This window comes from Microcebus murinus, chromosome 13, assembly GCF_040939455.1.
Source record: "Microcebus murinus isolate Inina chromosome 13, M.murinus_Inina_mat1.0, whole genome shotgun sequence".
Classification (NCBI taxonomy): domain Eukaryota; kingdom Metazoa; phylum Chordata; class Mammalia; order Primates; family Cheirogaleidae; genus Microcebus; species Microcebus murinus.
This window is the reverse complement of record NC_134116.1, coordinates 63857702-63871179: the sequence shown is the minus strand read 5'-3', so window position 1 is coordinate 63871179 and position 13478 is coordinate 63857702. Positions and strand designations below refer to the sequence as shown.

The window sequence follows — 13478 nt, the reverse complement described above, 5'->3', positions numbered from 1 at the left end:
AGCCCTGAAACTAAACTCTAGGTTTTAAGAGAGACTTACCTCATCATTGTCAGTAACGTAGAGTGCTTCACTGGCTGAAGTGCCAAAGACACATGCTTTCCGAATAGATGCAATTTCTTGAGGTGACAGCAGAGTGAAGATTGGCCACTTCCCTACATCCACCATGACTCTGGCTTCGAGCAACTCCTATAAATAAGCCAACATCTCTGCTGGAACAAACAAAAAGGATTCCAAGAAGAAATCAAATAACCATTTGGCTAACTTTAAAAATAAAGGACCGGTTAACAAAAGCTAACAAAAGCCAATTCCAGAATAAATGAACCACCTTTAGTTAAATGATCACTCGCTTTCCCCGGCAACGCATCCAATCCTTCTACCTTCAAATCTGGGCCTGTTTCTATAATGATAGGACAACCTGCTAGAACCAGCTGTTTGTCTTGCTCACTTACTATCAGTGCTTATCTGTTCCACATGTGCTTCCTACTCATCTCTTCCTAGACCTCTAAAATAGCCAAGAGAGGGATGCTCAAGACCAAGTTCCTTTTGGCTCCAGCACCTTCAATAGCACCACACACAGAGGGAGCCTCAGGACTGGAGTATACTTAGCCAAGGCCTCAGTTCCCCCATCCAGAGAGCCTTTTCCCAGCAGCACCATCTTGGATGACGAAGACCAGGTACCTGCTCTCAGCCCCAAGTATCACACCACATATTCAATAAGGATTATTGATGGTGTTCATCACATCAGGCTCTTCCCTGTCACCACACAGCAGCCAGACAACTTGAGTAGCATCTGAATGTTCTGACGTGTGTGTATGTGTGTGTGTGTGTGTGTTGGTGGGGACAGGTAAAGGATTTGAGGGAGTAATACATGCACATGATAAAAAAAAAAATTGTTTCAAATAATACAAAAGAGTAGAAGAAACTAACTCTCCCTACCATCCCTCCCCGACCCTCATCTCAAAGACAACCACTATTGTAATCCACTGGTTTGTAATTTCTTCCAGAGACAGTGTACACTCATATAAGCACAATAGAAGCTTTTCTCCTTACTTAACAATATATCATAGAAATCATTCTATATTAGCACGTGTAGATACTTCATTTCTTTTCAATAGTACTACAGCATTCCATTACATGGATTTAACAATTTACCTGTTTCCTACTGAGAGATATTTAAGTCATTTCTAGTCTTTTGCTGGAACACCACTGCAATTATTGCTTGTATATATTATATGTGTCTTGTTTTATACATAAATTTCTAAGATAAATCCCTAAAAATGGAATTGCTAGGTCAAAGTCTAATAAGCTATTTTACCTATAATAGCAACTTCCAACTGTCCTCTAATACAGTGGTACCAATATATAAAATCGCCATCAATGCAAGACAGAGCCTGTTTACCCACGCCCTTCCCACACAGCCTATTACCATGGCATCTCCGTTTTGTGTAAACTGGCACTTCTCCTATGATAAGTGAGGCCAGGCATCATTTTTTTTTTTTTTGAGACAGAGTCTCGCTTTGTTGCCCAGGCTAGACTGAGTGCTGTGGCATCAGCCTAGCTCACAGCAACCTCAAACTCCTGGGCTCAAGCAATCCTGCTGCCTCAGCCTCCCAAGTAGCTGGGACTACAGACATGTGCCACCATGCCCAGCTAATTTTTTCTATATATATTAGTTGGCCAATTAATTTCTATTTGTAGTAGAGATGGGGTCTCGCTCTTGCTCAAGCTGGTTTCGAACTCCTGACCTCAAACAATCTGCCCACCTCGGCCTCCCAGAGTGCTAGAATTATAGGCGTGAGCCACCACGCCCGGCCAAGGCCAGGCATCATATAAAAAAGTAATCAGAATATAGCAACAATAACTAATTTACTGAGCACCAAGGGCCAAGCACTGTTCTAAGTGCTTTGACATTTATTAATTTATTTAATCCTCACTTTACCAATAAGGAAATAGAGTCAAAGAGACTTTAAGAATTTGCTTGAGCTCATAAGTGGCAGCATCAGGATCTGAGTCCAGGCAGTCTGGAGCTGCATACTGCTCTCTTCACCTGCTGCCAGCATATGATTAAGAAGGCCACATGTCAGCCTTCTATGTCATGTGCCTAGTTTTTCTACTGGATCATTGTTCTTTTTCTTGTTCTTGATTTATAAGTATTCTTTGTATCGTAAGATTATCTCCAATGCTTTTAAAAGAAGAAAACAAAACCAGGTGGCCCTCAAATGACCTGCCTGGTGCCTCTTACAACACAGATGGGAAAAGGAGTCACAAGAAGTCAAGCAATATAAACCCCTATAAGCAGGTAGATAAATTTCAAGAAAATCCAGATGCATATTCTCCTATAATATGAACCATATCAAGTTAGTCTTCAAAATCTTAAATTTTACATGATATAAAATTAGCCAAAAATATAAAATTCACTGCCTTTAAAATCACAACACAAAGGGCTCTTACCTTTCAAAACCATACAATTTCCTTACAGCAGTACAATTATTCTGAAATCATTAATCGGATGCAAACAGCTCTGACCTAAGGGTTTAGTAACCTACTGCGAGATCCAGCTAACTTTCATAATGACAGTGTATTATATGAACTGACTTAACCCACTGCTAAATTACCTCAAGCTTTATTTTACAAGGTATTTCTCCAAAGACTTGTAATTTAAGAGTCAATTTAAAGAACAGTCCATATATCTTACATGTCCGCACCCTTCACAAAAGAATAAAGCATCCCCAGTAGTCTTGGTATGGTGGAAACCAGAGTCCTGAGGCCTGTGCTTTGGTCCCAGGTCTACTTTGAACCAGTAAGTATGACATGCCATTTGCCTTTTTGAGCCTGGGTTTCCCACAAATCTGTCCCAGCTCTAAAAATTTTTGATTTTATGTTTTAAGATGCAATGAAGCAGCTATGGGGGATTACTTGAATGCATGAGGACAACAGAGGTAGTAATGTTGGCCAAGCAAGTTATTGTTCCTAGCAACACATCAGGCAAAGCAAATAAAGAGCAAGAAGGAAGAAACTAACAATTACTAAGAAGTTGCCTTGTCACAGACACTGTGTTAGGTAGCCACCCACACTCTTTCATTTAATCTTCACAATAATCTTGTAAGGAGGAAACTATAACTCAGTCTTTTTTCTTTGAGACAGAGTCTCACTTTGTTGACCAGGCTAGAGTGAGTGCCGTGGCATCAGCCTAGCTCACAGCAACCTCAAACTCCCGGGCTCAAGCAATCCTGCTGCCTCAGCCTCCCGAGTAGCTGGGACTACAGGCATGCGCCACCATGCCCAACTAATTTTTTCTATATATATTAGTTGGCCAATTAATTTCTTTCTATTTATAGTAGAGATGGGGTTTTGCTCTTGCTCAGGCTGGTTTCAAACTCCTAACCTCGAGCAATCCACCCACCTTGACCACCCACAGTGCTAGGATTACAGGCGTGAGCCACTGTGCCCGGCCTATAACTCATTCTTGACAGATGGAGAATGTAGCTCAGAGATGAAATGACTTGCCAAGGTCACAGTAAGTGGCACAGTCAGGATTCAACCCCCACCACTCTGATTCTTCTCATGGAGTACGTTGGTCCTGGCCCTTCAATGGCTAAACTCCAAACTCCACCATTACTTCCTTCTGACTTTGTCTTGTCTCATAAATGTACACCATCATCTGTTCTTAAAGTATTCCAAATATAAAAAGTATTCCTCCCTCCCCCCACCCCCCTGGCAAAAAAAGCATTGCCCCAAATGTCTCTGCCTAGATTTGCCTGGTTAAACCTCATGAATGTCTTTGTTTCCTTCACTCTTCCAACAACCTTTGGGAGGCCCTGGAGACCAAATGTGACCTCTCCCCTCAGGGAGTTCTCAAAAGTACAAGGTAGGCCAGGCGGGGTGGCTCATGCCTATAATCCTAGCACTCTGGGAGGCCGAGGCAGGTGGATCGCTCAAGGTCAGGAGTTCGAAACCCCATCTCTACTATAAATAGAAAGAAATTAATTGGCCAACTAATATATATAGAAAAAATCATCCAGGCATGGTGGTGCATGCCTGTAGTCCCAGCTACTCGGGAGGCTGAGGCAGTAGGATCACGTGAGGTTGCTGTGAGCTAGGCTCACGCTATGGCGCTCACTCTAGTCTGGGAAACAAAGCCAGACTCTGTCAAAAAAAAAATAAAAAATTACAAGGTACATCCTTGGGCTATAGACTGCTAAAGTATAAAGTATGTCTTCATTAGACCATGCTCAACCAGGGCAGGTGATGACATGCATAGTTATCTTAAGAATTCAGACAAGCTTCTCTAAGAGGTTTTGTGGAGCTACCAAAAAACCCAGGATATTATTACAGAACACATTCTAACATTTAGGGAAAAAAAAGAAAAAAAATTTAAAAAGAAAAGGAAATTAAAATTAAAAAGAAAAAAATAAAAAACAGGATATGCTACGCACCATACAGAACAACAGAATAGAGTCCTTAACTTGGGCATGTGGCATTTTCTTCCCAAGGCAGCAGAATATAAATGTGTATACCACCCAAATTTTCTAATTAACTCAAAATTACCACCATCGCCATTACAAGCTGATTATTGTGGTGAGATGTTTAATTATCCCACTTTCCTTAGGGCAGTGGCACCTTTTGCTATTAAGAAAACCATATAAGCATCATAATTCAATCAACTTCAAGAAGATTTAATGTTTGACCTTCCATCATAAAATTATGAAGTGTATATACTACCAACCCAGTAAGCAAAAGCAGGTGGGATAATTAAAAATTAACTAGTATTTAATCTGCTATAAAATCTACATCAGACTTAAGAACCCTATGGCTAACAATGACTCAAAAATACAAGAACAGTATTAGTTAGGACAGCTCTGATGTCATGACATCTACTAAATTTGCTGAAATATGAAGTAGAGGTATTAACAGATTTGTATGGATTTCATTTTAAAGGAATATAAATATAGTTCAACTAAATTTTACTTAAATCACCATTCCAGAGGTTGCAGAGTAATTTAGAGGCTTCAATTAGTAAGATTTGAAATGATTCTGTTATGAACTGAGGAAGCACTGATAGTAGGGAAAAACCTTACCTGGCTACCTTACCTGGCCAACCCAAGCCTTCCCTGATTTGCATCAAAGAGTGCTTAACTAAGTGCCCTAAGAAAAGTAGCTCAACTCTTTTCCTTCCCATGGTACTATGCATCCTCCAAATCATGACCACTCCCAAGGAAAGATGCCAACAAAAAGTATAATACAACCAAACTATGTGCTTATTCCCAAATAAAAAAAAAAACCATAAAAATAAATGTACCATGTAAGACTTAGCTATGTTAGCCATGTTATAAAACAATATGTATTGTATGATTATAAATTTTTAAGTATAATATACACAGAAATGAATATACCAAAATGTATCTCTCTGGAGAGATTACAGGTGACATTTTCTTTCTGTTTTTAATATATATTCCCAAATTTCTATAACAAATATTTTGTGACAAGTAAAAATAAGCCAATTAGTTTAGATGAAAATAAAAGTTTAATTATTTGAATTATCTTTTACCCCCTAAGCTGTTACTAGTTTTAAGATGTATTCTTGCCTTATATTTATATCCTAGAATGGCAGAATGTTTCAGTCAAAATCTGTAAAATGAATTAGTAATGTAAAATTAAATGTAGAAGGTGGGAATGCAAGAATGGTACAGCGGCTGTGGAAAACAGTGTGGCAGTGCCTCAAAACATTAAACATAGAATTACCACATGATCTAGCAATTCCAGTTCTAGTACATATATACCCAAAGAACTGAAAGCAGAGACTCAAACAGACAGTTGCTTACCAATGGTCTTAGCAGTGTTATTCACAATAGCCAAAATGAGGAAACCACCCAAATGTCCATGGACAGATGAATGAACAAAATGTGGTACCTACGTACCACATTATTATTCATCCTTAAGAATATTATTCAGCCTTAGGAAGAAAATTCTGATACCTGCTACAACAGGGATGAACTTTGAAGACATTATGCTAATGGAAAATAAGCTAGACACAGAAGGACAAATATTGTACAATTCCACTTATATGAGGTACCTAGAATAGTCAAATTCACAGACAGAAAGCAGAATGTTGGTTGCCAAGAGATGGAAGGAGGGTGGGGATGGCGGATTGTTGTTTAATGCATATGCAGTTTCACTTTGAGGTGAGGAAAAAGTTCTAGAGATGGATGGTGGCGATGGTTTCACAACAATGTGAATGTACTTAATGTCATCAAAATGTATCTTAAGAATGGTTAAAATGGTAAATTTTATGTTATGTGTATCTTTTACTGATAATTTTAAAAAATTAAATAATGATCCCATAAGCTCTTATGAAGCCTGCATTCATAAACTCAAAGAATATTTTTCTTTTTTGAGACAGGGTCTCACTCTGTCACCCAGCTGGAATGCAGTGGCCTCATCATGGCTCACTGCAACCTCCAACTCCTGGGCTCAAGGAGTCCTCCTGCCTCGGCCTCCTGAGCAGGTGGGACTACAGGCACATGCCACCATACCTGACTACTATTTTTTTTTTTTTAATATAGAGACAGGGTATTGTTCTTCCTCAGGCTTGTCTCAATCTCGTGGCCTCAAGCAATCCTCCTGCCTCAGTGTCCCTAAGTGCTAGGATTACAGGTATGAGCTGCCATGCATGGCCTCAAAGATACATTTTTAAAATTAAATGTAGAAAGGTTTCAGTCCTAAATAATACTTTTGGAAAAGTATAATCACACTTCATTAATTCTGTCTTGGGAACACAAGTTCAGATTAGAGAAATTCTCCACTGAATATTTCCAAAAGAAATACAGCCTCCTTAAAACTTTCCAGCACATACAGCAATTCAAACTAGACCAAATCACTTACTAAGATGACAGGTCCTTCCAGGGCTTGATTGATAATCATAAAAATGATGAGCTGTAATCAGCATGTCGGTCATATTAAATAGTTACTTCTAAAGTGCCTCATTAAGATGGTAATTTTTTGCAACTTTTTATCTATTACTTTATCTAAGAAATACTTTCTCATAAATAGCACTGATATGTTCAGCCTGAATCACTCACTGTGCATTATTAATATGCAAATCAATTATTTTTTTTAGAGGGGTAGAACAGAAAAGACAAATGCAAGCAGAGGTAGGAAAAGAGTTTAACAGCCTCAAAAAGGATAATATGCCAACCCACTTGGATCTCCATATTTTCCTTGGCACCTGAAAATATATCCTGCATTAGTACTATAGATCAATATCCATTCCCTGGGATGGCTTTTCCTAGCAACCAGCACTGTCCCTCAGAGAGCTGTGGCCTAGGGAAGAAAAGGTTTATTACACACTGAAAGTAAATTCAGTCAGGAGGACAAACACAGACCATCCAATTTTAGAAATCTACATTTAGAACTGGAGGACTGAAGGAGTAATATAGCAACCAATCTTTTGATTCCTCTAAGAGCACATTTATGTTACTTTCCCCTAGGAACCAAGTATTAAGGAAGGGTGGGGGAGGATTCTATTAATATTTTACTGCTCTAGCAAAAATATATTTGAATATGTTTACAGAGTTTGAAAAACAACAGGAAATGGGGGAAAATAGTACAGGAAAACTCTGACTTGGATAAAATAATGGTCTCAGAATAATACTAGGAATTTATGGTTGACCTCTAAGCGTGTGGCTTCCACACAGACTTCACCTTCCCCTCATTCTAACCACAATGTATCTGTCACATGAGACTGATGCCTCCAACAGAACTTTTTACCTCAGACCTGTGTTCTGCTGAGCTAAAAGATTTCTAAGAAAAAGAGGTCAAAATAATGTGAGCAACCTTTCTGAATTGATTAGCACCAAGATTCTCACTCTTCCAGTGTCATTTCTGGAGCATGAAATAATTTATGTCATTCTTTATCATGAAAGCTGATTCTCAGAAGGAATTGGAAGGACTCTGAATGCTGGAACAATCCATTTAAAATGGCCTAAACATTCTTCAGCATACAAACTATAGCCAGGTTTAGACTACTTGAAATAGCAATGTCAAACATGCAAAATGATTTTTCTAATTGCAGAAATCTTTTAAAGCACTTATAATGAAAATTCCTAATAGAGGTTTCTCTATTTGCAAAAACTGAAGGGGTGATTTTTGTTATCAGTTTAAGTTACTAATTTGCCTTACAATAGGAATTTATTTATAGTTAATGAGCTATTGATAAAGTTTAAGATGCCTCATAAAAAAAGCACTACTGTATAATAATGTGAAAAAATACAGTCGTTCCTCAGTACCCTTGGGGGATTTGTTCCAGGAACTCAGAGGATACCAAAATCTGTGGATGCTTTAAGTCTCTGATATAAAATGGCACAGTATTTACATATAACCTACGCACATCCTCTCGTATACTTTAAATCATCTCTAATTACTTATAATACCTAATACAATGTAAAGGCTTGTAAATAGCTGTTGTACTATATTGCTTAGTAATAATGACAAGAAAAAAAAGTCTGCACATGTTCAAAACAGACACAATTTTTTTTCTAGATATTTTCAATCCTCAGTTAGTTGAATCCACAGATGTGTAACCCATGGACACAAAAGGCCAACTTTAATAGCATAAATTAATTATTTTCTGCAGTGACCTCAGATACTAAGAATGCTATGGATATCATAAAGAATAATACAATCACGGTCTCTGCCTCTGAGGAGCAGGTCTCTGCCTCTGAAGGTCTAACAGAAAGTCAGATCCTAAGTAAGTAGAAACCTAGAATGCAAATACAACTGGAATAATTAAGCAAATGATGGGATACAACATACCAAGTATGTAGTATATATGATACATGTTAATGGGAAAAAATTATGTGCAAAATAGTGGCAGCCATATGAAAATTACATATCTCAGAAAACTGTTATACGAAATCCCAGAAACCAAATTCTCAGTATTCCAGTAGATGATGAAATATATTTCTTCAGCAAAGATCATTCAGTTTCCTGTAGAGTGTTCTTCTTAGCCATCATCCCATCTTCCTTTCTCTCTCTTTTTTTTTTTTCTTTTGAGACAGGGTTTCCCTCCATCACCCAGACTTTAGCTCACTGCAACCTTCAATTCTTGGGCTCAAGGGATCCTCCTGGCTCAGCCTCCCGAGTAGCTGGGACTACAGATGTACACCACCATGGCCGGCTAATTATTTTTTCTTTGTATAGAGGTCTCACTTTATTGCCCAGGCTGCTCTTAGAACTCCTGGGCTCAAGTGATCCTCCCACCTCAGCCTCTCAAAGTGTTGGGAATTAACACTTTGAGAGGCTACCACACCCAGCTACCATCTTCCTTTTTTACCAATGCAAGTTCCCATTTAAGCACAAAAGATCTAAGGGTGCGACCATCTTTTCTCTATTTTTGAGTAATTCTAGGAAAACATACAAGTCAGAAAGTTCTAGGGTTTTAGGTAAACTTTTTGGTATACAACATTACAACTTACATCTTTCATCTGCACTACAACAAAAGCAATTCAAAACTCTCTCAAGGTACAGGAAGAGCCAACTGTCACTCTTACCAATTTCTTCCATACTTATTTTAATGGGCCTTTTGAGACTGAGTCTACACCCCTGATTTAGATACCAAATGTATTTCCCAGGTCCAGACAAACCTCTAAGATAGAATCAGCCTCAAACAAAAATACAACTTAAAACCATTTCCCCTATTCAATAGCATAAGGGATCAAAGTTTCAGAGATTTGCTGAGACATCATCTTTCATAAAGATGCAGCGGATGCCACCTGTACAGGTGACTGAAGGTAATCCTCCCACCTTCATTTAAAGAACAACATTACTGCTGTTTTAGAATTTCCTAACACTGGGTCCAAATCTTGTGACTACCTTTTGCCTCATCCCTTTTACTTAAATTCATCACTCATTTAAGAGGAAAAGGTAAGGTCTTAGAACTGTCATTTCCCAACTGACAGTAAGGTATTTGACTTGAAGCAGGAATTACAATAATGGCCTCTGGAAGCATTTCTTTACCCCCATCATCCATGGGGCTGCTTTCATTCCATTGTACTGAATCTTTAGGCAATTCTAGGACACAGGGAATGTGACTGCTCATTGTAAATAAAGGAATAAGTTTACTGAAGCCATGCGCTCAGGTTAGAAAAGCAAACAGTCCAAGTGGCAATAGTATTAGCAGTAAAAAACAAACAAACAAACAAACAAACAAACAAACAAAAAACTATATCCAGGGTTGTGAAGCTAACTATGATCTTATAAAAGTACTGCTTTTATGGGATATTGTTATTTTTAAAAGAAAACCAGAAAAGAAATCTCAATGTTTAGAAATAATGTTTTTCTACAGTTTTTTTCCTCCGCTGTACCAAACATATAGATATCACAAAATAGACCAGATAAAAATAGATAGGTCCAAGGGTAAAGAAATGGATAAAACACAATAATGGTCAAAGGTTAATGAGTAAAATACAATAACAAGTTCAAGACCAGAATAGAAGGGTCAAGTTCAAATCTATTTATGGTTTCATGAACCTTTTGTATGTGAATATCCCAAAAGTGATTTCAACTACTACTCTCCAGCTATATGAAAAGTATCAACTGTATTTTGCAGTGACCTAAAGTCAAACTAAAATTCCAGCAATGGAAAGACAGAACCTATAAACAAAACCTGTAAACAGGGAGAACAGTAAAGCAATAAATATTTACTAAATGTCTTTAGGTAAATAGGACACAGAGACTCTGTCTCAAAAAAAAAGAAATATACAATAATTTTTTTTTAATGTGTCCTAATGCCTTGCCTGGAGTATAGATTCCTTAAGGGTCCAAATCTTGTTTCCTATGCATGACTTACTGTTTAATGTAGTACACACAGAAGGAATATAATCATAACAATAAAGGTCTTTCACTTTCTTTCAGTTTCATTTTCCCCACAATTATTCTCAGGGAAAGGAGGACACTGTCTCTGACTCCTCAGCTCCTGTTTATTAAGATAGGACAACCTCGTGCTGGAACATACCAGCACTTATTTTTTTTTTTTTAAAGAGTCTCACTTTGTTGCCTGGGATAGAGTGAAGTGCTATTATCACAGCTCACTGCAACCTCAAACTCCTGGGCTCAAGTGATTCTTCTGCCTTAGCCTCCCAGAGTGCTAGGATGACAGGTGTGAGCACCTGGCCAATACCAGCACTCTTTTTTTTTTTTTCTTTGAGACAAAGTCTTGCTCTGTTGTCTAGTAGAGTGACATTGCATCAGCTTAGCTTATAGCAACCTCAAACTCCTGGGCTCAAGCGATCCTCCTGCCTCAGCCTCCCAAGTAGCTAGGAGGACCACAGACATGGGCCACTACACCCAGCTAATTTTTTTTTATATTTTTTAGTTGCCCAGCCAAATTTCTTTCTATTTTTTAGTAGAGACAGGGTCTCACTCTTGCTCAGGCTAGTCTTGAACTCCTTAGCTCAAGCAATCCTCCCCCCTGGGCCTCCCAGAGTGCTAGGATTACAGGTATGAGCCACCACGCCCAGCCAGCACTCTTTAATTTAAAAAATTTCCAAAGATTTTTCTTAAAGCTACAAGCTTGACAGATTTGGATTTTATGGCTGTTTTCTGAAGTTCTCAGAACTTGATCATTTGGATCACACAAACAAAAATCACTTGCAAAAGAAATCTCTTTAAAGATTAACATGCTACCTCTTCAAGAGAAACAGACTAGAGAGTAGAAAAAAAGGATCTGTCTAGAAGTATTAATAAATAGACTGGTCTTCACAAAATGGATTAAATGGATTAGAATCCATCCCACAGATGAACTGCTATATTAATAGAATCTAAATATACAGTTACACACTCAAGTCTGAAAGCAGTTCAAAGGGGTAAAATTCACTCCGTGATCACTTGAAATGGATACTCTCTAAAATTTAAAGCACACTATACACTGCAGTCAGGACTCAATCATTTTTCCATTTCTTCCCGCATCATACACACCAGTTTCAGAAAGTCAGCTTTTGCCCTCTAAGGGCTTTAATCCTTCCCAAAAAAAGACTAGGGCAAAGGCTAAAAAGACCATAAACCCTGGTTTTTAAAAAGCATTAGTAAAAGATTGCTTTATAAAATTGTAATTCCTAGCTGCAAAGAGTTCTGCAGATGGCTTTGAAGTGTCTCACATGCAAACAAAAGCAAAAAGCCACCTACGAGAGCAGAACAGAGCGTGCTTGACAGTCATCTAAAATCGGAGGCAGGACAAGGGAAATGTCATTCACTCATTTCACCGCGCTCCTGGATAAAGGTCCCCACTAAGGGAGTCCCCCCTTTGTAGACTGCGTGTCGTAGGGGAAAAGGAAACAGCCAAGAATGGTTTGTGACAGCACTACCTTAGGGAGGCGAAGGAGAAATGCTAAACTCTCGGGAAGGGCCGAGTAAGGATGGGGAGAGTCAGAGAGGAGTCTCCTCCTAGCAAAACGTCGCCCAGAGCAGTGACAAACTTCAGCTACGAGCAAAACCGAGTCCATTCGGCTCAAAACAGAGACGGAGCACGGAAAACTTTCCCTCGCCTCTGCCCACCCTTCCTTCCTCCTTCTCTTCGTCCCAACAGGAGGACACGTTAGCTGAGGTGCGAGCGCCGCCAGGCCGACAGCCCCCTCACTGGCCCAGGCACCCCGCGGGGCCGGACCTGGAGCCGGAGGGAGGGAGGCGGGAGGTGCAGGAGTAACGGGGCACACCGGCCCGGCGGGCGGGGAAGGGAAGCAGGGGAAGGGCGGGAAGGAAGCGGCCTCCGCGAGCCCGACCCGGCGCCCCCCAGCTACCTGCGAGGCCAGCTGCTGCCGTGTCCAGCCGCCAGAGCGCCGCGGGGACCTCGGAAGCTACGCCGGCCGAAAAAATAGGAGCTAGCGGCGGCGCCGAAGGGGAGGAGCCGGAGGCCGAGCGCTAGGGCGCCGGGCCCGCCGGGTCACGTGGCCCAGGCCTCCTCACGTGACCCGGTGCCGCGCGCTCCAGGGACGCTCCGGAGCCCAGCACCCCGCCCTGCGCGGCCGGCCGGCCGGAAGAAGTCCTACTCTTTGCTCCCTGGACACCGGGACTTCTCTAGGAGCCAAATGGCCGTCCGAAGCCCTGCCACCCGAGGGTCGCGGCAAAGCCTAATGGCTGCTGCCCGGTCTCACAGGCCTTTGTCTCTGGAGAAAGCAGGGAGGAGCGAGGGGCGGGCTCCTGCCCCCCTCCCGGAGATGGCTCGGCTGTGGAGAGGGCCGGCCTCCCACCCCAAGGGACCCAGGGCGGAAAAGCGACTGGGAACCCCGGCTCCCTGCCAACTCTAGGGCGCTTCTGGCCCTGAGACCCCCCAGGTGGTGCTGCCTGGGACCAAGGGCCATGGAGAGGACACCTGTTTGTTTTACCTGGAGAGGTGTCTCTCTCCCCGAGCCCCACCTCGGGATTGAAGGCACGTGAGGACGGCCAGGGGCTAGGGAAGGAGGCAAATGGACCTAGATAAGGAAGGA

At 40.7% G+C, this 13478-nt stretch overlaps 1 protein-coding gene across 2 annotated transcripts in view; it reads right to left on the bottom strand.

The window, feature by feature from the left end:
- Nucleotides 1–12940, bottom strand: part of RCBTB1 (RCC1 and BTB domain containing protein 1) — a 46550-nt gene extending 33610 nt beyond the window's left edge. The window contains exons 1-2 of one of the 2 annotated variants that reach the window (XM_012737311.2): nucleotides 12792–12940; nucleotides 40–209 (exon numbers count right to left, since the gene is read on the bottom strand). In XM_012737311.2, the coding sequence (XP_012592765.1) occupies nucleotides 40–165 (126 nt within the window). In that variant the 5' untranslated portion in view covers nucleotides 166–209; nucleotides 12792–12940. The remainder of the gene's footprint in view (nucleotides 1–39; nucleotides 210–12791) is intronic. The other variant, XM_012737310.2, reaches the window with a different exon arrangement.
- Between the last annotated feature and the right edge of the window lie 538 nt (nucleotides 12941–13478).